At 37.7% G+C, this 26,433-nt stretch overlaps 5 protein-coding genes across 8 annotated transcripts; 4 read left to right on the top strand and 1 right to left on the bottom strand.

The window, feature by feature from the left end:
* The first annotated feature begins 117 nt into the window (after nucleotides 1-117).
* LOC18994664 (pathogenesis-related protein 1A) lies at nucleotides 118-1,035 on the top strand. Its single transcript, XM_006418351.2, has one exon. The coding sequence runs from the start codon at nucleotides 182-184 to the stop codon at nucleotides 905-907; it is 726 nt and encodes a 241-aa protein (XP_006418414.1). The 5' UTR covers nucleotides 118-181; the 3' UTR covers nucleotides 908-1,035.
* Nucleotides 1,036-1,073: 38 nt separating this feature from the next.
* Nucleotides 1,074-10,472, bottom strand: LOC18994666 (protein TSS). 2 transcript variants are annotated; one of them, XM_024153377.1, is made up of 24 exons: nucleotides 10,249-10,472; nucleotides 9,879-9,989; nucleotides 9,714-9,775; nucleotides 8,843-8,935; nucleotides 8,358-8,430; nucleotides 7,912-8,184; nucleotides 7,758-7,825; nucleotides 7,519-7,650; nucleotides 7,372-7,413; nucleotides 6,772-7,284; nucleotides 6,009-6,686; nucleotides 5,870-5,932; nucleotides 5,674-5,775; nucleotides 5,236-5,565; nucleotides 5,025-5,117; nucleotides 4,825-4,926; nucleotides 4,632-4,736; nucleotides 4,413-4,546; nucleotides 4,133-4,316; nucleotides 3,907-4,038; nucleotides 3,716-3,828; nucleotides 3,515-3,605; nucleotides 1,460-3,424; nucleotides 1,074-1,370 (listed from the first exon to the last, which is right to left on the bottom strand). In XM_024153377.1, exons 2-23 carry the CDS (start codon nucleotides 9,937-9,939, stop codon nucleotides 1,568-1,570), a joined length of 5,301 nt encoding a protein of 1,766 aa, XP_024009145.1. In that variant the 5' UTR covers nucleotides 9,940-9,989; nucleotides 10,249-10,472; the 3' UTR covers nucleotides 1,074-1,370; nucleotides 1,460-1,567. The 2 variants fall into 2 exon arrangements, with proteins under 2 accessions (XP_024009145.1, XP_024009144.1); XM_024153376.1 differs by having other exon boundaries at nucleotides 4,825-4,950.
* Nucleotides 10,473-12,590: 2,118 nt separating this feature from the next.
* On the top strand, nucleotides 12,591-14,567 carry LOC18994665 (zinc finger CCCH domain-containing protein 1). Its single transcript, XM_006418352.2, has 4 exons — nucleotides 12,591-12,760; nucleotides 13,058-13,183; nucleotides 13,304-14,136; nucleotides 14,230-14,567. Exons 2-4 carry the CDS (start codon nucleotides 13,126-13,128, stop codon nucleotides 14,347-14,349), a joined length of 1,011 nt encoding a protein of 336 aa, XP_006418415.2. The 5' UTR covers nucleotides 12,591-12,760; nucleotides 13,058-13,125; the 3' UTR covers nucleotides 14,350-14,567.
* A 2,401-nt stretch (nucleotides 14,568-16,968) lies between these two features.
* Nucleotides 16,969-18,168, top strand: LOC18994667 (abscisic acid receptor PYL9). The gene is made up of 3 exons (XM_006418353.2): nucleotides 16,969-17,207; nucleotides 17,355-17,570; nucleotides 17,673-18,168. The coding sequence occupies exons 1-3, from the start codon at nucleotides 17,055-17,057 to the stop codon at nucleotides 17,874-17,876; spliced, it is 573 nt and encodes a 190-aa protein (XP_006418416.1). The 5' UTR covers nucleotides 16,969-17,054; the 3' UTR covers nucleotides 17,877-18,168.
* A 392-nt stretch (nucleotides 18,169-18,560) lies between these two features.
* Nucleotides 18,561-20,907, top strand: LOC18994668 (histone H3-like centromeric protein HTR12). 3 transcript variants are annotated; one of them, XM_024152438.1, is made up of 10 exons: nucleotides 18,561-18,703; nucleotides 18,796-18,857; nucleotides 18,982-19,022; nucleotides 19,111-19,162; nucleotides 19,289-19,326; nucleotides 19,410-19,446; nucleotides 19,536-19,648; nucleotides 20,158-20,235; nucleotides 20,339-20,414; nucleotides 20,663-20,907. In XM_024152438.1, exons 2-10 carry the CDS (start codon nucleotides 18,806-18,808, stop codon nucleotides 20,716-20,718), a joined length of 543 nt encoding a protein of 180 aa, XP_024008206.1. In that variant the 5' UTR covers nucleotides 18,561-18,703; nucleotides 18,796-18,805; the 3' UTR covers nucleotides 20,719-20,907. The 3 variants fall into 3 exon arrangements, with proteins under 3 accessions (XP_024008206.1, XP_024008207.1, XP_006418417.1); XM_024152439.1 differs by having other exon boundaries at nucleotides 19,292-19,326; XM_006418354.2 differs by lacking the exon at nucleotides 18,561-18,703 and having other exon boundaries at nucleotides 18,708-18,857.
* Nucleotides 20,908-26,433: the final 5,526 nt, after the last annotated feature.

The raw sequence follows: 26,433 nt of genomic DNA on the forward strand, positions 1-26,433 counted from the left end.
TTAAATTCAACATTCATAAATAGAAACAACTGCCCGATGTAAATAAAAAAAAAAACAAAAAATAGAAACAACTACGTATTAATTCGTTCCCTCTCACAAATTCCATTCTAGAGTTAATTCCACTTTACACATACAATTGAGTAATTAACTCTCCCATTTACTTTTTTTTTTATAAAAAAAAATGGAGCTCTTCCTCCGAAAACGTAAAACCAAAGCTCTGTTTCCGATGTTCGTCGCCATTACATTATTCCTCCTTCAGTTTTGGGCTGTGATGGCCCAAATTACTCACAACGAGTCTTCTACACAATCCTCCAATAATTCTCCCTCCGCTACGAGTACACGATATCTGTCGTCATCATCTCCGTCGTCAACCAGAAAACTGTTCTCGTTCAGGTCCAGGTGGAGGAGAAGACGACGTCGTAACAAAGTAAACAGAGCGAGCATGGAGTTTCTATTCGCACACAACCTCGTACGTGCGCGCGTGGGAGAACCACCGTTAGAATGGGACGGAAGATTAGCGGCGTATGCGCGGGTGTGGGCGAACCAGCGCGTGGGAGATTGTAGGCTTGTTCACTCTAACGGTCCTTTTGGAGAGAACATATTCTGGGCCGGACAGAATAATTGGAGGCCCATGGATATCGTTAAAGTGTGGGCGGATGAGAATAAGTTTTACGACGTGAAAGCTAACACGTGTGAGTCGGGGCAGATGTGTGGACATTACACGCAGATTGTGTGGAGAGATAGCACCAAGGTTGGGTGCGCACGTGTGGATTGCTCAAATGGTGGCATTTATGCAATTTGTGTTTATAACCCACTGGGAAATTACGAAGGTGAAAACCCGTTTGGAAGTTATCAAGACCAAATTGGTCTTCTCCGACAAGATCCACCGGCAGCAACGATCGTTTAACCATTTTGACGATATGGCATCAGAGCAGAGGAGAAAAATCAAAAATTTTAGTTGTGATTTACTTTTACTCAACCTTTTTTTGGGAGAATTAACTTACTTTTCATTACTGATTCAATAAATAAGTTTATATTCCAAATTTCATAATGAGCCGTAACAATTTGATGTGAGTGATGACAAATACGTAAATAGATAAGAGAAAACAAAATGGGAGAAATAACAAAAGTTTTTAAAACATGGCCATAAGGTGAACTAAAATAATTATGTCCAAAATTTCCTACTTTTTTATTGGCTGAATTAAAATAAAAACCGAGAAAAATGATACATCATCACCTCACATGGTAAAAAAAAGAAAGAATGGCTATGCTTTATCCCCTTGTGCAACCTCTCTTCTGTAACTGTAAGAATCCAAAACATTTTGAGACTATCACAAGCCCCAGCTTCCGATGACTGATAACGAAACTACCTGCAAATGATGGCATCAACAAGTTACAATATATTGATTATACATACATATATACAAATTCAACCAAAAGAGTTTATATAGAAGCTAACCTTTGTACTGTTCCTAAGAAACAGCAATTAGGATCAGAGAGAGAGAGAGAGATCTGTGTGAGTTTTGCATTTTTATCGATCGATGATGGCTGAATCTTTAGGAGAGTTTTAAGCAACGGACTTTGGAGCCTCGCTGTCTCTGATCACTCTGCTATAACCAATCTTGAACGGTTGAGAATCATAAGGCCGGTTAAGCAAACTGATGGGCATTCTCAGTGTTTGTTTCCTGTTTCTCCTTCCTCTTAACAAAATGCTAAAAGTTTTCTCGCCACCCTCAAATTTCCTGTTTCCATTCTCCATTTCAGTGCTAGCCACTGCATTATTCACATGATTTACAACTTCATCCGAAGTTGCCACATCTTGCTTGCCTTGTTCTTTTTCTTCCTCTACACCTGAAGTGTCAATATCAGTTGGCAGAATCACGGTTGGCTCTAGCACAGTTGCAGCGATTGGCTCGGCAGCGATCATGTGTGGAGGAGAAAACTCAGCAGGATGGCATCCGGGCCAAACCGTTCTTGGCACAAAATCCGACACATTGAGTTGCCATGGGAACTGGTTGTGATGAAAAGGACCACTGGTTACAGGATAAGTACTTGTGGGCACTGATTGAGTGTAAGGAGGAGGGTACACAAAGGACATTGGTTGCATCAAGTTTGGAGTTGTAGGAGGTGAAGGGTAAGGAGGAGGAGGAGGTCCGTGATGCAGAGTCATGTTCACTGGCCAGGACGGTCCAATGTTCATGCCTATTGGAGTAGGACGTATTATACTCGGTGGTGATGATGGGTTGAATGGAGCAGCTGAAGCTGATAGCTTCTTGTTAGGTAATAATAATCCTCGCGTTGAATCTTCTGTGGCAGATATTCCCAGTTTCTCCTTGAGATCATCGGAATCAGCAACCAACTGATCTGTCACTTGTTGCTCTGTGGTGGAATGAATCATATCGTCGTTTGTCAATTCAGCTTCAAGCACTTGTTCTTCCACCTGAACAGGTTCTTCATACTCATTCAAATTGTTCCCTTTCAATTCTACATCAGATACTTTGATCTCTTCTTGGCCTTGAGTTTTGCTAGAATCTGTGTCTGCAGAAATTTCATTTTTTACTTCTTCCTCCTCTGACACTACTGTAATCATCTGCTCATCCCTTGTCGATGTACCCTGTTCAGATTTCTTCTCCACGTCCTTCTCCTCTTGCTTTTCGGCTTGTGGAGCCCAGACTTGATATTTGGCGATGGAACCAGGTGGTGCCAAGGCTACTTCCTTGTAGGATGGAGATTTTCCAAGACTTACAACAGAGTTTTTCGCGTGGTAGACCTCATTTTGCACGTTACTAGACAGCACAGCAGAAGAAGCATCTGTCTTCAAACCATCTTCTTCTGATGTTTCAGCTTCAGCCTTGGTGTTATCAGAAGACGGCTGCATCGACTTAACACGATACGCCAAGGTTTTGACTATCTTCCTGCCAAATTTGGTGCCTTGAGTTGGAGAATGATGATCTGCATAGTTTGCATATGAGGCTGTTCGCTTCTTCAGAATGTAGTATTTGGTGTTCTGCTGAGTAGCAGCATTCTGGAAAAGAGGGTTGTCGATATCAGCTTCAACATTCTTCTTCTGATATGTGTATACCTTCCCAATGGATGCTCGTCGTTGCTTCAGCCTGCGACCATATGATCCAGCAGATCTCGGTCTTTGCACCGGTTGCCATCCATCTTCACTACCATCCGGCTCTTGTGTCTCATTTGAAACTTCAGTAGATGTACTGTTATCCACCATGATGGCCTCCTCAATGACTGGAGGAGAAGCTGGCTCTTCAGCTGTTGCAACAACAGTCTCCTGATTCGCATCGCTTGATTGACCTTCTTCTGATCCAGTTCCTTCTGTCTCTTCTTCTGACATTTCCTTTTGGTTTTCTCTCGGAGTTTCTGCCAAGTGTTCAGAGACATTGTTCTGATTGGATTTTTCCTTCAGCTACACATAACACAGGTCCCAACCATGTAAGCATTTACAACCATTAATTAATCAAAGTGGAGAAATGCCAAAAGAAAATAGAACACAAACCTTCATGATATAGCTCTTCCTCTTTGCGGCCACACTCTGTTTCCCTTTTGCGTTTTGGCTTGGGTTGATATAGTCGAGTAGATCGGATACACTGAAAAAAATTAGCAATCTAAGGATCAGACCAAGGAGATTGATACATTCAAACAACATCTATAGAAAGACTTATAAACACTAAATGAGTAAGTAAAGAACTTATTTGACCTTAGGTGGCCTTTGCTGGCTATAGACGCATCAGGCTTAGGAGTACCATTTCGTGCAGCTTCCTGTTGTTCGAAAGCCTTGGACTCGAAGTATTCTAACCAAGCAGCAGCATCCTGAAGTACATAATCAGATTTAATAATGCATACAGTTTTCAGAAAGATGACTGATTTGGCTGATGGGTAATATATTACCTGAGTACGCAAATCATCTGGCCCCAGCTTTGCTCGGAGGATTCTTAAGGTTGTTTGCTCATGCTGAACACTTAGATGGTATGCTTCCATCAAAGAGAGCGCAATTGCTATGGCATGGTAGCTTGCAGCAGTCTGAAATTTGACAAAAATTAGCACCAACATATTAGCATCAAATTTCTGACAGAGTGATGTTCCAAAAAAACACAGAGAGCATCGGGGAAAGAACCTGGATATGGTCAGGACCAAGCAACCTTTGATTACACTTGAGAGCTTTGTGAAGATACCTCAAGGCAACATGTACATTTCCTAGACCTTCCTCCATCATGGCTACATTAATGTATGTGGCAGCAGTGTTTGGATGAGATGGACCGCACGTCAGATGTAAGAGATACAACGCACGCTTCACATATCTAACAAATTAAAGAAAAAACATCCTAAGTTTAGATGGTAGAAATAGACATCCAAACCATTGAACCTCGCACTTCTTTTTTGATTGCAAAACTTACTTGAGAGCCAGCTCTGTATGCTGAAGCCTATAATAGAAGACAGCAAGATCACCATAACTCTTCATTGTATCCGGATGATCAAGTCCAAGTTCCCTCTCGTTGATATCTAAAGCCTTTTGCTGATATATTGTAGCCTGTTTCAACAAAATCTTTTAGGTTTGCAACTTTCCATATCGAGGAGAAATATCACAGCCTAACTCTTTACATATATATACAGACCTGGTTAAAGTCACCGGTGTGATACAGAACCACAGCAAGTAAACTGTAAGCTCCGGCCGTCATTCTGTGATAAGGACCGCAAACTGCTACAAGTTTAGCAAGTGCCTAAAGGGAGGAAAAGAAAAAAAAAAACAAATCATGACGCTGTACAGAGGAACAGCAAGTAGAAAAAGAAATTTTCCTGGACATGTACCTTTGTTCCATATGTAACTGCATCTTCAAGCTTTCCTTTGTCTAAAGCTGTTTTAGATGACTCCAGAAGTTGTCTTCCATCAGCAGATGAACATGCTGCTTGCTGCAGAAATTTAGAATAGAATATCTTTTTTTGAAAAATACTAGAATGTATACAGAGATTCAGATCGAACATTTTTTCATATATCTTTTGTCCATTACCTTATGCACTGGGACCAGACTGACCACATCTGTTTTCCGGAACGGTTCTGGAGAATCCATGTCAAAGTCCCTAGGAATCAACTCAATACCAACCTGAGGACATATAATAATATTCAATCTAATAGTGATTAGCGACTAGCTATAACTCAAATCGAATTTTCTGGTTAAAGCATCTCTAAATAAGTTACCTTATGGCATCTAAATAAGTTACCTTATGGCATAATCCACGGAGAATGGCAAACTTTCGTAGATCCTTGTAACTGAAGGCATTAAGATCATAGTCATATCGCTTCTTCAAGAACTTCTCCAACCACTGGAAGATAAGAGGATGTACATTCCAAGAGTTTTGGGGTGTTGCTGCTACAGTGTTATTAGGAATCCCAAGCATCATGTTCAGAGCAGCAGCTACTTTAGCAGCTATTTTGTCAGTGTCAGCAGCAACAGCAGAAATCACCGCCTGTAGGATATGCTTAAGGGCTCTAACTATCATCTCATGAACACACAAAGATTGTACATGTGACAACTTATCTGAGAGCTTCACCTGTTGTCACCATAGAAAAGACGTGGATGATCAAATTTGATCATTCATCGTTCGTAGATTCTAAGAACCTCGAAGTCAAAAAAAATCTTATGAGAACCATGAACTTACAACATATCCTAGAGAGCGCATCCGAAGACCTCTTGTGTGCATAAAATCAGTTAGAGTCCGGCCATCGACTGGGGAGAGCTCCAACGAACCAAAATCTGCAACCTGTATTGAGCGATAAAATACCAAATATATGATGTGTTTCTATCTTCATATTTGGCAATAGAAAAGACTAAAAATGAAAGTTAGACTCATTTACCAGTTTCGGAATAGCGACTTCAGTATAGTACTTCTGTGCCAAGTCGACAAGTTCTTGCAAAGACTGAAGCAAATATTCGTAGTTAGAACACAATAAGTGAATGAACAAGAGCAAAAACCAGAGTTTTAGTGCTAAAAACCTTGTGATGAAGTCCAGTATCTGACTCTTTTAGGCGAGTGAAGGCTGCATCAGACAGCAGGTTCTTTAAGACAAGCACATTTTCTTCAGAATTCTTCTCGGTGTCAGATTGCAAAGATGTAGTTGTTGCAGCATTATCAGCCTCTAAAGAAACCGCATCAACCTGAGACGATACTGCAGTTTGCATCGCCTTAGGGCTGCTTACATCTGTTTTCTTCTTGCTGCTATTGAGGGACTTGAGCGGTTTCCCAAGACCTTCAACCTTCAACTCATTCTTAGTCTTTTCGTTGGTTTGTTTCTTGTCCTTTTCCGTATTCTTTTGGTCTTGTAAATGCTGTATCCAACAAGCTCCAAGCTCCCACCTCATGATACTGTCCCTGTCTATCTTTTCTTCCTCAAGCTTAACAAGGCTTTCCTCCAGCATTTTGCTTACAAATTCTCGTGAAGATGTAAGCTCATCATCCTGTTGCTGATGTGTTCTCTTGTTCTGCTCAGGAGACGATTTATGGAGAAGCAATCTCAAACTGTTGATATTTAGAGCATTAGCACCGCCTTCAGGCTGTTCAAGGAGGTCAACAATCTGAGAAGGTGGGTTTAACTTCTCACTCTCCTTCTCTATTTTCACAACAGAAATGTAACCACAATACTTAAGGCTAATAGTTCCTAGAGTATCAACATCCTGCACCCATAAACAATTGTTAAAGAACACAGATGAGTACAAACATGGAAAAGAGTGGAGAATTGTTAGAAAAGAAAAAACTCACATGAGCAGCAGTATTTTCATCAGCAGTAAGTCCCTTGAGAAGGTTCCGTTCCATCAGCTTCATTTTATCCAAACCAGTGGCTTGAATCCCATCGATTTTTGTATCCACTTTACTACTTGCATTACAAGTATCCCTCGTAACCGTAACACTCAAGTCACCGACTGTCTCGGAGTATAGAAGGTCAGAAGAGTCTTTTTGATCTTCAGACATTACTTTCTGAACAGCCTTGATGGCTCTGAAAGTGGCGACATCGACGAAGAGGTTGTGAAGAAGGAACACTTTCCTGTCTCTGACTTGTCTGTCCTCTGCTGTTTTGCAAGGCATAGATGCGATGAAGGCAAACTCGTCGGCCCATGGAACCAAATCGTAGCTGCCATCTCTTCCTTGACCACCACCATCACCTCCCCATCTCTCGTCCTCGACAGGGAGAGGCGGAAATGCTGCTGGTGACTGCGCCGCAGTTGGCGGGATGAGCCATGTGTTAGCTCTAAACCCATATGGAAGATTCCCAAACTGCACATTATTAGATATTAAAATCCTCAGTAACTGCAACATCGACTTATAAATCCTCTTTGAGATATATAAAAGAAACAAACATACCTTGTTGCGCTCCGAAAATGCTTTCAGGAGATCACTGTAAGCCTAAAACATGATAAAATTTACAAGATCAACTAAACGCGGAATTTACTAAAATGTAGATGGTTCGATCATAATATAAGACAGCCAGGGAAAAAAAAAGAAACTTACATTATCGAAGGCTCTACTAATTTGTCTAAGCAAATCAACAAGATTGTGACATATGATTCTTTGTTTCCCAACGCTGTAAAACCCTTTTCTGCAACCTTCAATTTGAATGAGCTTCCCGTTACAAAGCTTCACCTAATATAAAATTTTGAAACGCAAAAACGGTATCATCAAAGGCCAATCAATTGCTACATCGAGATGCAACCAATTGAGAGTATAAATTGAGAAATTTTATGTCTTACATCGATGGAGAGTAGATGATCCTCCGTCGCGATATCTTCGGTTTCCCGCTTCGTCACAAGTCGTATATCTATAAAACCCTAAATACCGTAAGGTTGGGACAAAAATATCAGAATTAGGGTTAGAGAGGAGAGAGAGAGAGAGAGAGGATCATACGTTGAAGAGGAGGAGTGAGGTGAGCGAGAGAGAAAAACTCGTAGAAACTTCCAAGCTTAGGGAAAGAATGGCTAGTCTCTCCGGCTTCATCAACCACCGCATGATCCTTCGGCGACGTTTCCGCCGTCTGTTTGGTATTCTTTCCACCTCCCTTAACCTGCGCACTTTTCATCGATTCAGATTTCTCCGGCGACGGACCGAAGCAAGTCGTGCATGCCACGATGTCAAGCAGTCGTCTAACATGCGCCACTTGTGTTCCCTCGTTGTAATCCTCTGCAAAGGTTTTATAAATTACAAATTAGAAGCCCGCGGAATCGAAGGTGACGTCGTTTTGAGACATAACCAAAAACGGCCCCGTTTTAAATATTTAATGACTTCAAATGATTTTATAATCCGTTAATTGACCGTTACGGCGCGTTAACGGCGTCGAATGGAGAGAACTTTACCTTCCGTTAACGTGAGAATGCACGGTTTAAGCGCCGAAACATCCACTGTGTTTTTTAACCGCGATCCTCTCACCTGTGACGACAGTTTCTTCTAGTCAGAAATGAATTGACTGCTTTACCACAGTAAATTCTTATTACTACCCTTTTTATGCCATTATTGTTATTTTTATATTTTTCTGTAATCTTTTAAAAAAAAACCTTATTCTGGTAACATATCTAATTGCAGAAATGGGAAAGGAAAGTCTGCCTAGCAAAATCTTAGGCACAGTGACACTAACATTCTTCTCAGACGTACATAAAAAAAAAAAAGTCATTTTCCTTTACTTTTTGCTCACTTTAGTATTAGGATCCTATAAAATTCCGCAATCAATATAAATATTTTTGGACCATCGAAAATTGACAAGTAACCAACAACATTAACGAGAAACATGCTTTAGGAAAATAATTCAAATGATTTAGAATTACTTCCACTCAAAATTATTTACCTCATGGGAGAGAGAATAATTGGTGATGTGGCAAGTCTCGAAGTTAACCGATAATAGCCGCCGAACATCGATGATCCTGTCCGTAGATATCCCCTGTTTTTCAGACATACGTGTTTCTCTTAAAATAGCTTCTAAAATAGTAATAAACATGTGGAAAACTTTGCCTAAAATACGGCCTAAAATATACTAATATTATTTCATACAAAAAATTATTTTTGAGAAATATTCGAAAAAAATAATTAATTTAGAATCATAGATATACATATTTTCTGACGAGAAAATATACTTGATATACATGTTTTTAATACATATTTCACTGTCTATATAACGTCTACGTAATTATATTGACCAAAATTATGAGATAATTGAATTATTTAAATTTTGAATTTGTGTGTTACACACCGTTTTGTATTTATATACACGTTCAAATAATGATAAAAAAAGTTCAAAAGATAATTCTAAGTCAAATTGAAAATGATTTTTTGTTTACAAAAAAAAAAAACCAAAAATACAACATGTATAACTATCAGTTTTTTTTTTTATGGTAACGTGTATTCTTACCTTATCCAACAAAATAAAGAAGCCAGCACAAAATTCGAATATGCATATTGGGACTTTATATCTCAAAAACATAATTCAAAATAATTAAGATAAAGTTTCATATGTATATGTTGTAAGTAGACAGTACAGAAACTAATGTAATAGAAATCAGTTATGTGCATAAAATATTTAAAACAGAGAAATAGAAAAGGGGTTACAAGTTATAACAAATTTCACAAAGAAATCGCTACCAAAAAACAGTTGTAAACACGCAAGAGTTATGAAAATTGACATAGTTCATAAATGATGCGAGGAAAATAAAGACACAAACCTTCAAAATAGCCTCCGTTTCATCCGGAAGGTTTACAATGACATCCACGATAACCGGAAGAACTGCATATAAACCGTAAAATTCAGAAAATAATTATCAAAGCAAGTTAATTAACAGCTAATTTCTATTGAAATTCAAATAGCTTAAGGTTTTCGCTATTGGTACTTTTCTCTTCCTTCTTCTTCTTGTCTCCTTTTGTCTTTCCACGGCTGTTCTTGGGAGCCATTTCTCGAGCTTTTTTTCTTTTGTTTTATTGAATGAAAACCAAATAAATAGCTGCAAATAAATGAAATTGGTTAGTTTAATCAATAACATTGTCAACATAGATACAAATGGCAAATTATAAGTCTATAACCACTCAAACCTCATGAAGAACCCATAATTAAACAAAGTGTAGAGCTTATAAAAATTATGCAGTCGAGTAGAAATTATTATCCAAAAGCTATCAAACTGAATAAATACGGGTTTTCTGAAATACCATTAATTAAAATATATGTTTGCTACACAAACTTAAAATTCAAATTTCGATAGTTACCGAGTGAGAGGAAGAGTAGGAGCTAGTATAGCTTAAGCTTCCAGTAGAGAAATATGAAATTGTTTTTTTTAAAAAGGAGGATAATAATAAGTAATAATAATAACAAAGAGTTATAAGAGAGTTTAGTGGTTCGAAGAAAAGCTGAAGCTGTAAGCTTTCATGGAGAAACGGTGTGAGAGAGAGATAGTAAAAGTTTGTGAGTGATAAGGAAGGAAGGGCGGAGATTCAATAGTCAGATGGGTAGAATGGCTTTTTATGGACGTTCGTGGCAATTTTCTGTAATTATCTTCTCTTTTCAAAGGCATTTTTGCCTTTTCATCTTTATTGAAATTTGCTTCATTTGGAATTATTTCTTACCTTATAGGGCCTTTTAGCCGTTAATGGGCCTTGAGGGAATTGTCTTATTTCTAAGCTATTTTTATCATTCCTTTTTGGATTATTCCATTTGTGCCCCTTCTGTTTTGATCATTCCTTTTTTTTCATGCTTCCACTTTTGATTTTTTCCAATTTTTACTTGCACATAATTTTTATTTTTCCCAGCTATTATGTTATTTTACAGCAAAAGAGAAAATATTTAGACGTATTTTTTATTGTTTAACGATTAAACTGTCTTCATTCAGTATACTAAGAAATCAAGTTAGTTAATATGTGTATGGTTCACCAACACTGATTCAAGCTCCTTTTTCAACTCTAATTTGAAAAATCGCTGATTTCAAAAAAAAAATATTGAATATTGACCAATTAAAATCTAAGTAGTTTTTTTTCAGTTTAAAACTTTGTAAAAGATAATCAACAAGAATGATAATCCCTAAACTATCATGATATAGTAATAAATCCTATTCGAACAAACAAAGTAATAAATCCGACATGTATATTTGTGTATGTTTGCATATAAAGCTAATTCAAACAAACACAAGTTCTGATGATTATTTTTTTGACGTTTATCATTAAGCCCTTTTTACCAGGTTAATACGTTTTTGTAAGCAAAATATGATTAAGCTAGAATTTTTATCATTTTGTAGAAATAATAAAGATTTTTTATGTGTGAAGAAAACGCAGGCAAATTTGTCGTCCAGTAATGTTGGCAATGGCAGGTCACAAGTGGAAAGAAGAAACAAGAAGCGGGACCATCGTCTACATGGGTCCCACGTAAAATGGGTGCTTCAACGAATCACGATCGCTCAAATTCCTTAATCGGACGGTGCAAGATGGACCACGTAGAGCTGGCTCTGCCCATTATCATAATCCAGACATAACCAAACGAAATGGCCAATTTGTAGAGAAGTTTCCGTAATTCTTTTTTTCCCCCAAAATAACGTATTTATCTTTACACTCGTCATTTTTTTGTAATATAATGTATTATCGATATTGCGTTTGCGTATTCTGTAACCATCATCCGCTTGAAAATAACATTTTTAAAATTATTTTAGCATCAAACTAAATGTCATAATTATAATTTGTTTAACCATAAAATTAATGAATATTTACGTAACAAAACATGGAACTTAAGATAGAGGTGTCAACCATGAGCTTGATGAACTAAGTTAGCTGTAGAATTTTTAATATTCTTAGCAAAACTAATAACATATATATTAAGGTTTGTCAAATGATACAGTATGTCTCAACGTGGGTCAATGTTAATATATATCAATGACGGTAAAACCAAAAATATATATCAACCACAACAAGAGAACAAAAAAAAAAGGAGAGAAAGAGAGACGGTGTGCCATCAACCCAGCACTCTCTCCTCGTAACCTATGAAGGAGAGCTTTTAACAAAATTACATATATACAAAAGAATGATTACTATTTTACTTATTTGACTACACCAAACTATAGTCACCAATCAGGACTAGAGAATTTTACGGCCGAAGAAAAATGTTGAGATGTAAGCTGATCCAGTCATAACGCATATGTATGCATGCATAAGGACTTTTGAAAAAACAGATAATATCGATTTTCTTTTTCTGATACTAATAGCGGGTAACTTGCTTCTGTCAGCGGAGAAGTTATCACTAGATTGGTTATTTACTCGTTTTAGTATTACTAACCAACTTGAATAGTACTATTATCTAAGTTAGCTTTAGAACTATAAAATTGGCGTTTGGCCTTGTTACTTGTCACTGTTTTAAGCATCTAGAATTGTGACACCGTATCTTTGGGATATTGTCCAATGGTGTATTCTCTCTGCCTTTCAACGTTCCTCCACATTTCATTTTAGTAAGAAAAGTATTGGGCCCATTAAGAACAATGGGCTTATTTAGATCCATGACCCATATTCAATTAACCGCCTCATCTCATATTTAAAACGCTGCGTAATCGATCTGCGATTCCGGTGCGGTGACACTTAACCCTCGGCTGATTTTCTTTTTTAAAATCAAATCATCCTCTCCAATCTTCCCATCGCCTCGTCTAATGTACATCATCTCCGGCAGCATCTCCGTCGAAGAGGGCACATCTCCAAGTATCGCCACTTCTATCACCATCATCCGCTCGGTTTCCGTTCTCTGGAGGTATGTTCAAATTTTTGTTTTTCTCCACCAGAGTAGCTATTTGGAAGTGGTAAAGAATCGAATACTAGTTCTATTTACTCGAGGTTTGACAACTCTTTTAATGTGATTTGGATCCGGTTTTCTCAATGTGTAGTACTGATTATTTCGTAGAACTATTATGGACTCGAATTTCGATTCCGGGTGGTCAATTTTCTGTTTCATTGTCGCTAATAAGATCGAATCTAGAGAAAAAAAATCGAGAAATTGTTGTTATTTCAGTGAGAACTAACTTTAATCGGAATATCTGGGATTCTGCAGGTAACAAAAACCCAAAAGTGGCAAACTTTCAAGTGGGTGATTGTGTGTTTACATAACCTTATCTAACAATGTCAGATTCTGGTGAACCCAAAAGATCTGAGCAAGAAGAATCTCAATCTCAGCAAGGTACATATGCTTTCAACTTGTTTCACGGGTTTTCCTTGTTCTTCGTTGTTAGCTAACTAACTTCCATTAAGGAAACTGGAGACACTGACCAAAATCTTATCATTGTTCTTTTTTTTACAGTTTGCACTTTCTTTAAGAAGCCATCAAAAGCTAAAAACATAAGGAAAAGAACGGCTGACGCAGATGATGAAGAAGACGGAGATTCTAAAAGCGAAAGCTCTATATTACACAACCTAAAGAAATTTGCTAAACCCGACAGCAAGTTATTCTTCTCCTCTGGACCATCCAAGAGCTCTGCTGCTACTACGAGTGAGGCTCCAGAGAAAGCCGTCTTTCACTACGATTCATCCAAGGAGATCCAGGTTCAAAACGACAGTAGAGCCACGGCAACTCTTGAAACCGAGACCGACTTCAATCAAGATGCACGAGCTATCCGTGAGAGAGTTCTTAAGCGAGCAGATGAAGCATTGAAAGGGAACAAAAAGAATGCTTCGGATGAGAAGCTGTATACCGGAATCCATGGATATACAGATCACAAAGCTGGGTTTAGAAGAGAGCAAACGATCTCTAGCGAGAAAGCAGGAGGTTCGCACGGGCCATTAAGAGCTTCTGCTCATATCAGAGTATCGGCTAGGTTCGATTACCAGCCAGATATATGCAAGGATTACAAAGAAACCGGATACTGTGGATATGGAGATTCTTGTAAGTTCTTGCATGACCGTGGGGATTACAAACCGGGATGGCAGATCGAGAAAGAGTGGGAAGAAGCAGAGAAAGTTAGGAAGAGAAACAAAGCTATGGGAGTTGAAGATGAAGATGATGATGACGCTGACAACAACAGCGACGAAGACGAAGATGCATTGCCCTTTGCTTGCTTCATTTGCAGAGAGCCTTTCGTCGATCCAGTTGTCACCAAATGCAAACACTACTTCTGCGAGCATTGTGCTTTAAAGGTATGATGATTAATTTGATTGATTTAAGTCATAATAATGATTCCTTATATATGGTTTGTGAAACTAAGAGTTTGTTTATATTTAATGATGCAGCATCACACGAAGAACAAGAAGTGCTTTGTGTGTAACCAACCAACTCTGGGGATTTTCAATGCAGCACATGAGATCAAGAAGAGGATGGCTGAAGAACGGAGAAAAGCTGAAGGATTATGAAGTTTTTCTTTCACAAGCCAAAACCAAAAAGGCAAAAACTACTTTTCTAGCTTGATGAAAGCTTTTTGTTTGTTAGTGATGGTCTTTACAGACTGGGCCGATCGGGCCTTGTTTGACACATCTAAGGATAGCTGAGTTTCCTTCGTCTTTTTGTGTGTTCTTAATAGGATTGTTAACTTCGATCATTTGATTTATAGACAAAAATTTGAAGTAAAAAAAATGTCGTAGTCAACGTAAGATAAGACCAGTGCAAATGGTTGTATTTAACTGAAGTATGGAGAAACCGGTAGCTTATATTTCGAGAAAGAAAAACTGAATCAAAATTTGGATTCAGCTTCCTACATTTACACTGATAAAGTTCATCGTCCGTCATTTTTCTTCCTGCATGACCAGTAGAATCGTTTTTTTTTCCTACAATATTTGTGTGCTCTTTTTAATTGTCTTTTCACTTCAATCGGTTTTAACATTTATTCTTTGATTTTCGCACAGATTGTAGAATCCAAGCAAGTAAACAGTAGATTTACAACCGTATCAATTTCACGAGATGCGACACAATAAGTGAACACATAAAAGGCAGACAATAAACCAATAAGGAGACTACACGTAAACAAGTTTCTTATTATCTGACCATGTTTAGTTGTAATGTCGCTGCTACTAAAAAGACTATGTGGCCGTTAGTATTTACGTTAAAGTAATCTTTTTGCGTAAATTTGCATGCCTGATGCCAAAAGCTGATCCTATCCTATCCGATAAGGTTACTGTAATTATCATCGACTATTATCACTTAGCATTAAAACAGACAAATATGAAATGTTAAATACTTGCAGAATATAGATATATAAGCAAAATCCAAAGTATAGAAATTATTTTAACCATCTCGTCACTTTGAGGTAATGAGATTTGTAAGCATGAACAATAGTCAAATACAGCAAAACCTCCAGTTCTAAGCTTATAATGGGTAAAATGGTTACAAGATCGAAAGATTGTCATGTTTGAAACTTTTTTTGCTGTTAACTTATGCTTGAAACCTTAAACCATTATTCATATCTTAGAAGATAAGGTAATCATTTAACCAGAGTTATCTAAGACGTGATTATCTTTTTTTGTTTGAAAGAAACAAAAATAGTAGTAAATATGGGTCTTTTGAGAAAAGAAAAGCCGTCCTCACTAATTATAATAGTTGTGCATAATTTATAATGGTTTGAAAGCGTAATTAACGTCGATGATTTTAACAACAAAAAGTGCGTTATTGGCTTCCTTAATTCTTAGGTCTCCCTTTTTCTTAGTAGGTTTGGATTTTTGTTTGATATTTTACTATCGATTTTTTTTTTTTTTGAGGCGACACTTTCTGTCTTTCTGAGTTAGTACGATTTTATACAACACGTTTATTCGAAATGAACTGGGAAGAAAGAAAAAAAAGATCCCTCTTAAGAGGCAACGACATAGGCCACGTTCTTTGGTGCTTGATCTCGAGTAAAAAGTTACTATTTTGCAGTGTAATATAATTCGCTTGCAGGTAATCTAGTTTTCGACGGCTTTAGAGTATTTGTACAAAAGATCTCGCTAAACATATTTTAAAAATGCAATGAATGGTATACTAAATAAAAATCAACGCCTACTTTTGGATGAAAAAAATCGAATCTAAGTTTTTATTATATGACTAAATTACTTAATATTTTCAGATTAGCTTGAATTAAGTATCTACAGTACACTAACAATAACTATATTTATGGAGCAAACAAGACATATGGGAGCCGATACACTGAAAATCTCCAAACTCACCAGTGTGAACCTATCGTCTCCCTTTGGTATATAACTTCAGAATATAAATATTCTACTAACTTGAATACCAAACAATTTACAAACCCATCGATATTCGATTTGAAAATTTTCGGTATACTAACGAGTAGTATATTTTTTTAAAAAGTTGTGCATTTAACAAAGCACTTATGGTTGGTTGGTTGGTTATACGCAAGTATATTTAGAAAAATAACAATTCAATAGAAAATAAACACGAATGCTACCGTCTACTTCTCAATTTTGTCAACAAATATCTGTCTAGGCATTGGTTTGTTTTATTCGAATTAGGTCTCACAAAGTCATAGAGAACAACAGTTGATTCCTCTTTTGTTGTTATGTTGTTACGCTTAAAAAAACGAAAATTATATTATTTATATTCTTTTTCTTGTTGAAAAGTTTAAAATGTGTGAAGGAGAAGAAGCTAAAAAAAGAGTTTAGGCACGTATTCCCTTCGTTTTATAAAAAGTATTATTCTAATATTTTTCACATATATTAAGAAATTTATTAAAAATATAACTTTGTCCCTTATTAATACATTAAATAATTTGTTTTATCTAATAAATACATTAAATTTATAGGGTTATAACAAGAATATTGTTTAAAATTTTGCATTGAAAATATAAAACAACACTCTTTGTAAAACAAAAATAAAATTTTAAAACGATATTTTTTGTGAAACGGAAGGAGTAATAAAAAAGTTATTATGTCGGTAGGTTCATTGGGGAAAAATATAAAATTAAATTTTTTATTTTTTTTGGCATAGCGAAGCATCTTCTCCTTTTTTTTTTCTTATACAGATTTTCTTCTATTTATCCACTTGACAGATTCCGAGAGAGAGAGAGTGAGAGAGAGAGAGTGAGAGAGAGAATAGCGAAGGAGAAAATAGAGAAAGAGGAGATTTGTATATGGAAGAGGATATGGACGGCGGAGGAGGAGGCACGGCGATGTACGGTGGACTTGAGACGGTGCAGTATGTACGGACGCATCATCAGCATCACTGCAGAGAAAACCAGTGTACCTCTGCTCTTGTCAAACACATCAAGGCTCCTGTTCATCTCGTACGCCTCTCGATTTCTCCGATCTAATTCCCTTTAATTTCAAGTTTCGATTCGTCGGATTTCCACCCGAACCACTGAGCTAGGGTTTCGAAATCTCTGCTCGATTGCTTAATTTCCAGCTAATGTTTTGGGTTGAAACTTGACCAGGTTTGGTCACTCGTGAGGAGATTTGATCAGCCGCAGAAATACAAACCATTCGTGAGCAGATGCACGGTGATCGGTGATCCTGAAATCGGCAGTCTCAGAGAAGTGAATGTCAAATCTGGCCTTCCAGCGACAACAAGTACCGAGAGATTAGAACTTCTCGACGATGACGAACACATACTCGGTATCAAAATCATCGGTGGTGATCACAGACTCAAGGTAAAACGATAATCGATCTCACAGAGCATTCTCGGTGTTTAGAAACGAGAGAATTCCTTAAAATGTCATTTTTTCTTTCTTGGGATGGTTTTGGTTGTGCAGAATTACTCTTCGATCGTGACTGTTCACCCAGAGATAATAGAGGGAAGAGCAGGAACAATGGTGATTGAATCGTTTGTAGTCGATGTACCTGAAGGAAACACAAAGGATGAGACTTGCTTCTTCGTCGAAGCACTCATAAGATGTAACCTCAAATCGTTGGCAGATGTTTCTGAAAGATTGGCTTCTCAGGACATCATGATCTGAACATAATCATTCCAGCGTGTGATATAATATATTCATCACCATGAAACTTTTTGTTGGTTTGGTCTGTATGCATATAGAGACTTTCCAGGGTTACATATGTGTGTGTGTGTGTGGTAATGATCATCAACTCCTTAGAAGATGTATTTTGCCAATGGTGAAGTTTTGATGTAAAAAAAGGTCTTCTGGTGGTTGTGTGACCTTTGATAGATTTGTAGATATTCTTGTTAATGTTAATGTAAATGTGAATGTTTTTATATACAAAGATGTGGTATTGAAAATGTTTACATAGAAAAGCAATAAGGTTATAGTTTCCCTCTCGTTTTCCTCTGTTTGTGTTATTGTTTACCAAAAGATTCTGATCCTTGTTTGAAAACGTAAATTTCACCAAATTCAGAAGAAAAACACACAAAAGGGGAGAGTGAGCGAGAGACAAAGGGAGATATTTTGTTTTTGGGGTCTTGAATGTAAGATTGTGCAAAATCCAGGGGCAAATTATAAAGAATGACTAGCAGTAGGCCACAAATAAACGGCGTAGTTTTATCGTATCAGTTATTTATTATTTTTCATTTCACTGCTTGAACAAAAAAAAATATATATAAAAGCAATAAGGTTAGCGCTAACCCTCTGTGTGAAAGGCAGGTTAGCGCAAAATATAAGTGTATGAGCATCCCTGATTCCTCTTTTGACTCGAGAGTATTTTGACTAAACAGCAATTTGTTTGTGAAGGAGATGGATCGAATTTAAAATCAAAATTTCAGGTCTGAGCGGGAAACCAAAATCCCATCCCGCCTTCAAGTTTTCTCATGTCTTGTAATCTCTCTTATCAGGTGAGTTTCTTAACCGCAACTTTCTTCTTCGTTTCTACATTCCCTCTTTCGTTTTCTTACGATTCCTCTCATTGCGCGATTTCTCCTAGCAGTAATCAATTAATGGCCAGAACCAAGCATTTCGCTTCCAGGACACGAGATCGGAATCGAACTGGTATTATACTGTATCTACCTGCTTTCTCTTCCAATTACTTTCGATTTTACCTTTGATTTTAGGTTTTTTTTTTTGGTTTTTTTGTCGGCTGTTTAACCCTAGTTTTCGCATCTGAAAATTGTAGATGCCACTGCTTCATCCTCGGCGGCGGCAGGTCCGAGTACGGTACGGCATCTTTTCCAATTTTTTTATTCAAATTTTCCTTTATCTCGTTATGGTTTTTGACAAATTTTTCCACCTACCGAAATGCTAGACCCCGACGAGAAGAGGCAATGTAGGAGAAGGTGGAGAAAATGCTCAACAATGTGAGTTTTTCTGGGTCATTAACGTTTTTTGTGAGATCCATAAACACTTTGATTGAGTCACTTTTTTTTTTTGTTTCTCTCCTAATCTCATCTCTCATGCGCTCTGTGTGAGCTGTGACATTACAGCAGCTCCTACAACAACTTCACCGGCTACGGGTAGAAAAGTAAGATTTCACCATTGCTTTTGAACTGCTTATATCATTTGGATTTCGTTATAAGATTTTCTCTCTTTTTTTTGTTTGTGAAGAAAGGGGCTAAGAGAACCAACCAGGCTATGCCACAAAGTGAGTTCTTTTTCTGATAGAGATCCCATCAGGACGCAGGACATCTATTTGCATTTGATCTAATCTTTCTGTTTTTCTTCTACTTCTAGGTTCAACAAAGAAGCCTTACCGATACAAGCCAGGAACTGTTGCTCTCAGAGAGATTCGCCAATTCCAGAAGAGCACAAAGCTTCTTATTCCAGCTGCTAGTTTTATTAGAGAAGTAAGTTTCTCGTTTTCTCTCTTTTCTTTTGCTTTCCAGCCGTAATTAGAGGAAAATCGGAGCCCATTCTTAGCATTTTGGCCATTTTTGGTCGTTTTGAATCTAAATCAGACCCTTTACCAAATAAAATTCTTTTTTTTTTTGAAACTTCATAAAATGCAACGAACTTGATTATTCATAGTTCTGGTATTTGTTTCCTTGTTTTCAACATGGATACTTTCTGAACATTAATGCAGCTAACATACTGATATAACCTATTGACTACAATTCAGAGCAATCATTAGCTGCATTAAAGTGCTCGTAATCTGATTTGTCTCTGAGGTTATTGGCTCATAGATTCAGAACCATATGATATCTGTAACTGCAATACTACATCTGTTTGTCTATATCTGTTGAATCCTTCAGTCTAAGCTACATCCCAAGATTCTTCTTATTCCCGTATTATGCTTAACGTGAATCAACAGTGCCAATTTGTGTTCAATGAAAACTAATGTACATTGTTCTACCAGGTGAGAAGCATAACCCATAGGTTGGCTCCGCCGGAAGTTACTCGTTGGACAGCTGAAGCTCTTGTGGCTCTTCAAGAGGTTCTAATCCTTCAACTTTTTTGTTTTTCTTGATATGAAATTGTAGGAATAATGGTCGTTTCCCCTGATGGCTAATTAACCTAATCGCGAATTCTTTGGGCAGGCTGCAGAAGATTACTTGGTTGGTTTGTTCTCAGATTCAATGCTCTGTGCTATCCATGCAAGACGTGTTACTCTAAGTATGTACTCCAAAAGAAGAGATTTTCAGTCTTAATATAGGAATCACACGCATACTTCTGTATTTATCCTTTTGGTCCAGTACTTGCTTGAAAATTCATATATAAGGCCTTGATTGCATAAGACAGACAAGTTCAAGTGTTTAGAGCTACGACATACTCCTGTAGGTGGAAGTAGATGCATTTGTTATTTGTTTTCTCACTTCTCTAATAAATATGCTCATCCATATCTGTGTTCTGTTCATATCCAGTGAGAAAAGATTTTGAGCTTGCACGCCGGCTTGGAGGAAAAGGCAGACCATGGTGATAGAAACTCACCCACTATTCACATCTCTTACATTGTAAGTGAGGATCGACTAGGTAGCCGCAAAATGTATCGCAGGTTGTATCAAGATTATTCTTTACTCTTTTTTGTCTTGTTATGGATGTCCTCTTCTTTTTCTCTGACTATCATTATCTGACCAACACTTAAACATAACTGCAAACCCAAATTAAATTTCATTCAGTATCTAGGTTGTATAACTTATTTCTCTCTTTTTTTTTTTTCTGTTTCCAAGTTCCAAATATATCACTCGAAGCCTCAGTCTTAAGAGAGGTGTGACTGAAAGAAAAGAAAAGAAAATTAAGAGGCGGATTTGAAAAAACATATGTGTAGAGAGGGTTTAGTAGGAAATACTTTCTGGCATCCTCGCTAATGGATTCCCTAATTTCGACTTTTCAAGGCATATAAAAAAAGTTTGAGATATCCGTCGCACTTCAAATTTTCTAATTCATATTTTGATTTTATGATTATTCGCATAAAACATTTGTGATTTCATAGTGTTGTCATAAAACACCTAAGTTATTCATCATTGTCCGACTTTGTGTTACTGTGTCATATAAAAGAAAAAGCTCGGATTTCGAATCTGGTTATATTTATTCCATTGTCAACTCATTATGTAACTTTTTTGCCAACTTTTATATTTCTCATCCGTCTCTTCTTTGTAAAACATGGTAAAATATATATAGTAATTGCATAGAATGCCAACCAACGAAAACTTATGAAATTAACTAACACAATTTTATATTGTGCACTCATTTCTGTTCATCACCAAAAGACTAATAAATCCCTACACCAATTTTGTGTATAATTACAAATTTGGAACCCACAGAAACTTGTGTGTGTCAAATTTACCGACAGTAATATCTAAAATGTAAATTTCTCATCGGGGAATAAATTAGATTTAGTGTTGCTTAAAACCTCGTTGTTATATGTTATCTGAGTTAGTCTCTCTAATTCAAGATACAAAACAATCATTTACTTTCAACATTTCGTTAACAGAGTTCACTAGAGTTTGTTAGTAACATTATATACAAATGTTGTAATTTAATTTTAGATACTCATCCATCTGTTGTTTTAATTGACAGTTAACATTTGCAGTTAGTTCGTTATCCAAGTTACCTGCTAACATCGGAAAAATAGTTCAGCTTATCTTCAATACAAAACATTTTCATACCTTATTACATACACTTTATTTCATACCTTATTACATACACTTTATAAATAATTTATTTTTAGATACTCACATGTTGTTTTAGTTCACAGTTAACATTTGCAGTTAGCTCGTTATCCAAATTACCAGCTAACATCGGGATAACAATTCAGGTTATCTTCAATACAAAATATTTTTACACCTCATTATATACATTTTATAAAACAAAACAGGCATGTGTTTCCATTCTTAATCAGGTAATGCAATTCAGGTTGCTACAAATATTGGAGCCTCACCCATCTGTTTATGGGGTTGACAGCTAACATTAAGAGTTGCATTTACCTAATAACAACAACATAAAAATATCAGTTAATTTTCCAAGAATACAAATATTATCCACGCCTACAGAAACACATATTCGAGAGGTATATTACCTAATAATTTCTTATATATCTCATATCCACCTTCCAGAAAGAATAGTAAAGCCCGTTTTATCTGTGTTTAGAAAATAACACTTCTGCTTATTCAGACAACATAAGTATCTCCATTAATATAGAAAATAATATTCTATGGGTGTATACCTTTTTATGTTAACAGAAATAATTAACAGATAATTGTAAGATATTATTTTGTTTAATAACAAACGAGATTAAAACTCTAGGTGGCGATGAATTTGCTTAGAAGATATTATATATTTTTATTTTTTGTTGAGAAATCAAAAATACAATAAAAGATGTCTGCAGAGATTTTCTCTCGTAAATGTAGGGGTATTGTTAAACTTGAAACTAGATTCACTCTCCTCTCCACTCGTTTGATTGAAAGAATGAAAGAACTTAGATCTAATCTCGAGATCTCAAACTAGAAAGAGACGACACCGGAGTTTTACGAGTTCGGGGCAAACGCCACCTACGTCTCGCCGGAATACTTTCCGGAATCCACTAGAACAGCTCAATACGAGCTCTTGATCAATCCAATACAAGATCACCTCTCTATCTCTCTCAACGTCTGCAACAAACCTTATCTTGGTGAGCTGAACAGACTTAACAACTTATTCACCGAGAGAGATAATACCGACTCTAAAGTCGTCTTACTGCGTTTACCATATACACACGTGTCATCTACTAACATGTGTACACTTGGTTAACCTAAACCGGCACTAAACCATCTGAGATTAAGAACACAACCTTCAAATCTCCACCTTGTTCGTCAATCTCTGGTCAACTTGTTCTAGCCTTCTTGGATTCCTTTCCGGTCATGAGCAAAACTCACTCATCTTCATATCTTCCTGAGAATAAATCCCCAGCTTCATATCTTCCGGGATTAAACTATCCAGCCAAATAACTTAGGTCCACTTTATACTTCAATCTTCGGTAATCCTCAGCAACTTCAAAGCATCTTGAACCTTGCTGACTGGAAGTACCTTAGTGAAGATATCTGCGGGATTGTACATCGTTGCAATCTTCACCACCTCAATAAACCCGAAGCTGATTAAGTCCCTAATGAAGTGGAACTTTACCGCCACGTGCTTTGTTCTCTCGTGGAACACTGCATTCTTGGCCAAAGAGATTGCACTCTGGGAATCACAATGCACTGTAACTGGTCCCTGTTCGAAGCCTAACTCATTCATGAACCCTTTAAGCCATACCGCTTCTTTAGCTGCTTCGGACAACGCCATATATTCCGCCTCTGTGGTTGACAAGGCCACCACCTTTTGTAAACTCGATCTCCAACTAATGGTTTTTCCTCCTGCAGTAAACACCATACCCGAAATCGACCTTCTCTTGTCCAAGTCAGCTGCATAATCTGCATCGCAATACCCAGTTATAACGAAGTCCCCCTCCTTTCTGTAGCACAACTTTGTCCTTTTTGACCCCTTTATGTATCTAAGGAGCCATTTTACCGCTTGCCAGTGCTCCTTCAAGGGTTTACTCATAAATCTGCAAACTAAGCCCACTGAATAGGCCAAGTCTGGTCTTGTACCGATCATTGAGTACATAACGCTTCCCACTGCACTCTGATACGGGACATTTTTCATTGCTTCTGCTTGAAGCTCCACCTCTTTATCTGTACCTGACCTAAGCTTGAAGTGTACGCCCATCGGAGTAGAGACCGGCTTCGACTGATCCATACCAAAATTTCCCAACACTTTCATCAGGTAACCTTCTTGGGAAATGGTTAAAGTTTTCTTTTCTCTATCCCTGCTGATCTCCATCCCCAAAATCTTTTTAGCTTCACCCAGATCCTTCATCTCGAATTCTGACCTCAATAGACTCTTCAACTCCTGAACATGCTTCTTGTTTCTTGAGGCTATGAGTATATCATCTACATACAGCAACAGATATACAAAATCTTTGTTCTGAAGCTCCTTGTAGTACACACAGCTGTCATATTCGCTCCTAGCATAACCATTAACTTGCATAAACTCATCGAACCTGTTGTTCCATTGTCTAAGCGACTGCTTCAGCCCATAAAGCGACCTCTTCAGAAGACAAACTTTCTCAGGATGTTTCTTATCGATGTAACCCTCAGGTTGCTCCATGAAAATTCTTTCCTCCAAGTACCCGTGCAAGAATGCCGTTTTAACATCCATTTGCTGAAGCTCCATGTCAAAATGAACAACCGCAGAGAGAAGAAGCCTGATAGACACGTGTTTAACTACCGGAGAGAAAATCTCCTGGTAATCAACGCCATCCTTCTGAGAGTATCCTTTGGCCACTAATCTCGCTTTAAACCTCGGACTTTCAACGCCTGTGATCCCAGCTTTCCTTTTAAACACCCACTTGCATCCTATCGGTTTCTGACTCTTGTCTCTGTCTACTAAAACCCAAGTCCTGTTCTTCATTAAAGAAGTCATCTCCTCATCGGCTGCCTCAAGCCACAGTTTGCTGTCTGGGTCATATTTAGCTTCTTGAAAACTGCCTGGTTCTGGTTTGCCTCCATCCTCAATCATCAAGTACGCAAAACCCGCTATGTCCTCATCGTCTTCGTACACCTGATAATCTTCCAACCTCGGAGGAGGCTTAGTGGTTCTTCTTGGCCTATCTCGAGCCAGTTGATAATCACTTAGATCCACACTTTCTTCATTGACCCCACTATCTGACACTGTTAGCTTTTCTTGAGCCTCTTGCATATCAACTCCACCTTGAGCTGTAGTCCCTGACTCAACCTGTTCTCCTGAAACACCATCAAAACTCACAAACCTGTTAGTATTTGAAATATCAGAATGAACATTACCTGACCAAAGTTCCCCTTTGATGTCTTTGTACATCACGTCTTCTCTAAAGACAACGTTCCGACTGATGATACACTTCTGATCTTCAAGTAACCAGACACGAAACCCTTTTACTCCCTCTGGATACCCCGTGAAGACCCCTTTCTTGGCTCTTGGATTCAGCTTGCCTTCATCTGAATGAACGTAGGCAATGCACCCGAACCTTTTTAAACCTGTAAGCTTCGGAACTGCAGATGTCCACCTTTCTTCAGGTATTTCAAGTTAATAGCTGATGAAGGTGACCTGTTGATTAAGTAAACTGAGGTAGATGCTGCCTCAGCCCAAAATCGTTGACCTAAACCGCTTTCACTTAGCATACTCCTCACTTTGTTCATAACCGTTCTGTTTAACCTTTCAGCGATTCCATTCTGTTGAGGTGTGTAAGTGCACGTCATGTGCCTCACAATTCCTTCCTCTTTGCATACCTGATCAAACCTGACATTGCAAAACTCAAGGCCGTTATCTGTACGCAGCTTCTTTAACTTCCTTTCAGACTGAACTTCCACCATCTTCTTCCATTCGATAAACTTATCAAATGCTTCATCTTTGGTTCTAAGAAAGTATATCCAAACCTTCCTCGACCAGTCATCTGTGAAAGACACGAAATACTGACACTTACCAAGACTTGGGGGAACGTTTGGTGATCCCCATAAGTCTGAGTGCACGTAATCAAGCTTTTCTTTTGTGACATGTTGAGCTGGTCCTAAGCTGACCTTATGTGTCTTGCCAATAACACAGTCTTCGCAAAACTTGATTTCCGAGACCTTGTCGCTGCCAAAACAACCCTTCTTCGCCAACACATCCAAACCTTTCTGACCCACGTGACCCATCCTGCTGTGCCATAACCGAGTTTGATCCTCTGATGTAGCTTCCTGACTTGAGCCACATTCCTTTACTGCTGTACAGGATTCAGACTTCTTTGCCGAGCCCATAAGAATGTAGAGAGTATCATTGTCCTTCCTGACTCCCTTCATAAGAACCGAGCAACCTTTGATGACTTTCAACGCTCCCTTAGATCCTTTGAACTCACATCCCTTATTTTCCAAAGTCCCAATCGATATTAAGTTCCTGCCTATGTCCGGCATGTATCTTACGTCGTGTAACACAAAGGTAGTTCCATCAGGATTAGAGAATCTTATTGAACCAATACCTCTGACCTCCGAGTGAGAATTATTTGCCATTCGTACTCTTCCTGAAGACACCTCCTTAAGTTCTATAAAGAATTGGTGTCATATGAAACGAGCACCCTGTATCCATCACCCATTCATCTCTATCACTG

This window comes from Eutrema salsugineum, unplaced genomic scaffold (assembly GCF_000478725.1).
Source record: "Eutrema salsugineum unplaced genomic scaffold, Eutsalg1_0 scaffold_5, whole genome shotgun sequence".
Classification (NCBI taxonomy): Eukaryota; Viridiplantae; Streptophyta; class Magnoliopsida; order Brassicales; family Brassicaceae; genus Eutrema; species Eutrema salsugineum.

Excerpts from the sequence above, each read along its gene's own strand:
- LOC18994667 (XM_006418353.2), top strand. The coding sequence starts at position 17,055 with ATGGAAGAGGATATGGACGGCGGAGGAGGAGGCACGGCGATGTACGGT. Across the intron at positions 17,208-17,354 it reads TCAAGGCTCCTGTTCATCTC|GTTTGGTCACTCGTGAGGAG; the intron begins GTACGCCTCTCG and ends AAACTTGACCAG. Across the intron at positions 17,571-17,672 it reads GTGGTGATCACAGACTCAAG|AATTACTCTTCGATCGTGAC; the intron begins GTAAAACGATAA and ends TTGGTTGTGCAG.
- LOC18994664 (XM_006418351.2), top strand. The coding sequence starts at position 182 with ATGGAGCTCTTCCTCCGAAAACGTAAAACCAAAGCTCTGTTTCCGATG.
- LOC18994668 (XM_024152438.1), top strand. The coding sequence starts at position 18,806 with ATGGCCAGAACCAAGCATTTCGCTTCCAGGACACGAGATCGGAATCGA. Across the intron at positions 19,163-19,288 it reads TGGAGAAAATGCTCAACAAT|CAGCTCCTACAACAACTTCA; the intron begins GTGAGTTTTTCT and ends GTGACATTACAG. Across the intron at positions 19,649-20,157 it reads CTGCTAGTTTTATTAGAGAA|GTGAGAAGCATAACCCATAG; the intron begins GTAAGTTTCTCG and ends TTGTTCTACCAG.
- LOC18994665 (XM_006418352.2), top strand. The coding sequence starts at position 13,126 with ATGTCAGATTCTGGTGAACCCAAAAGATCTGAGCAAGAAGAATCTCAA. Across the intron at positions 13,184-13,303 it reads AGAATCTCAATCTCAGCAAG|TTTGCACTTTCTTTAAGAAG; the intron begins GTACATATGCTT and ends TTTTTTTTACAG. Across the intron at positions 14,137-14,229 it reads GCGAGCATTGTGCTTTAAAG|CATCACACGAAGAACAAGAA; the intron begins GTATGATGATTA and ends TTAATGATGCAG.
- LOC18994666 (XM_024153376.1), bottom strand. The coding sequence starts at position 9,939 with ATGGCTCCCAAGAACAGCCGTGGAAAGACAAAAGGAGACAAGAAGAAG. Across the intron at positions 5,776-5,869 it reads AAGTCGCTATTCCGAAACTG|GTTGCAGATTTTGGTTCGTT; the intron begins GTAAATGAGTCT and ends CGCTCAATACAG. Across the intron at positions 3,425-3,514 it reads GGAAGAGCTATATCATGAAG|CTGAAGGAAAAATCCAATCA; the intron begins GTTTGTGTTCTA and ends TGTTATGTGTAG.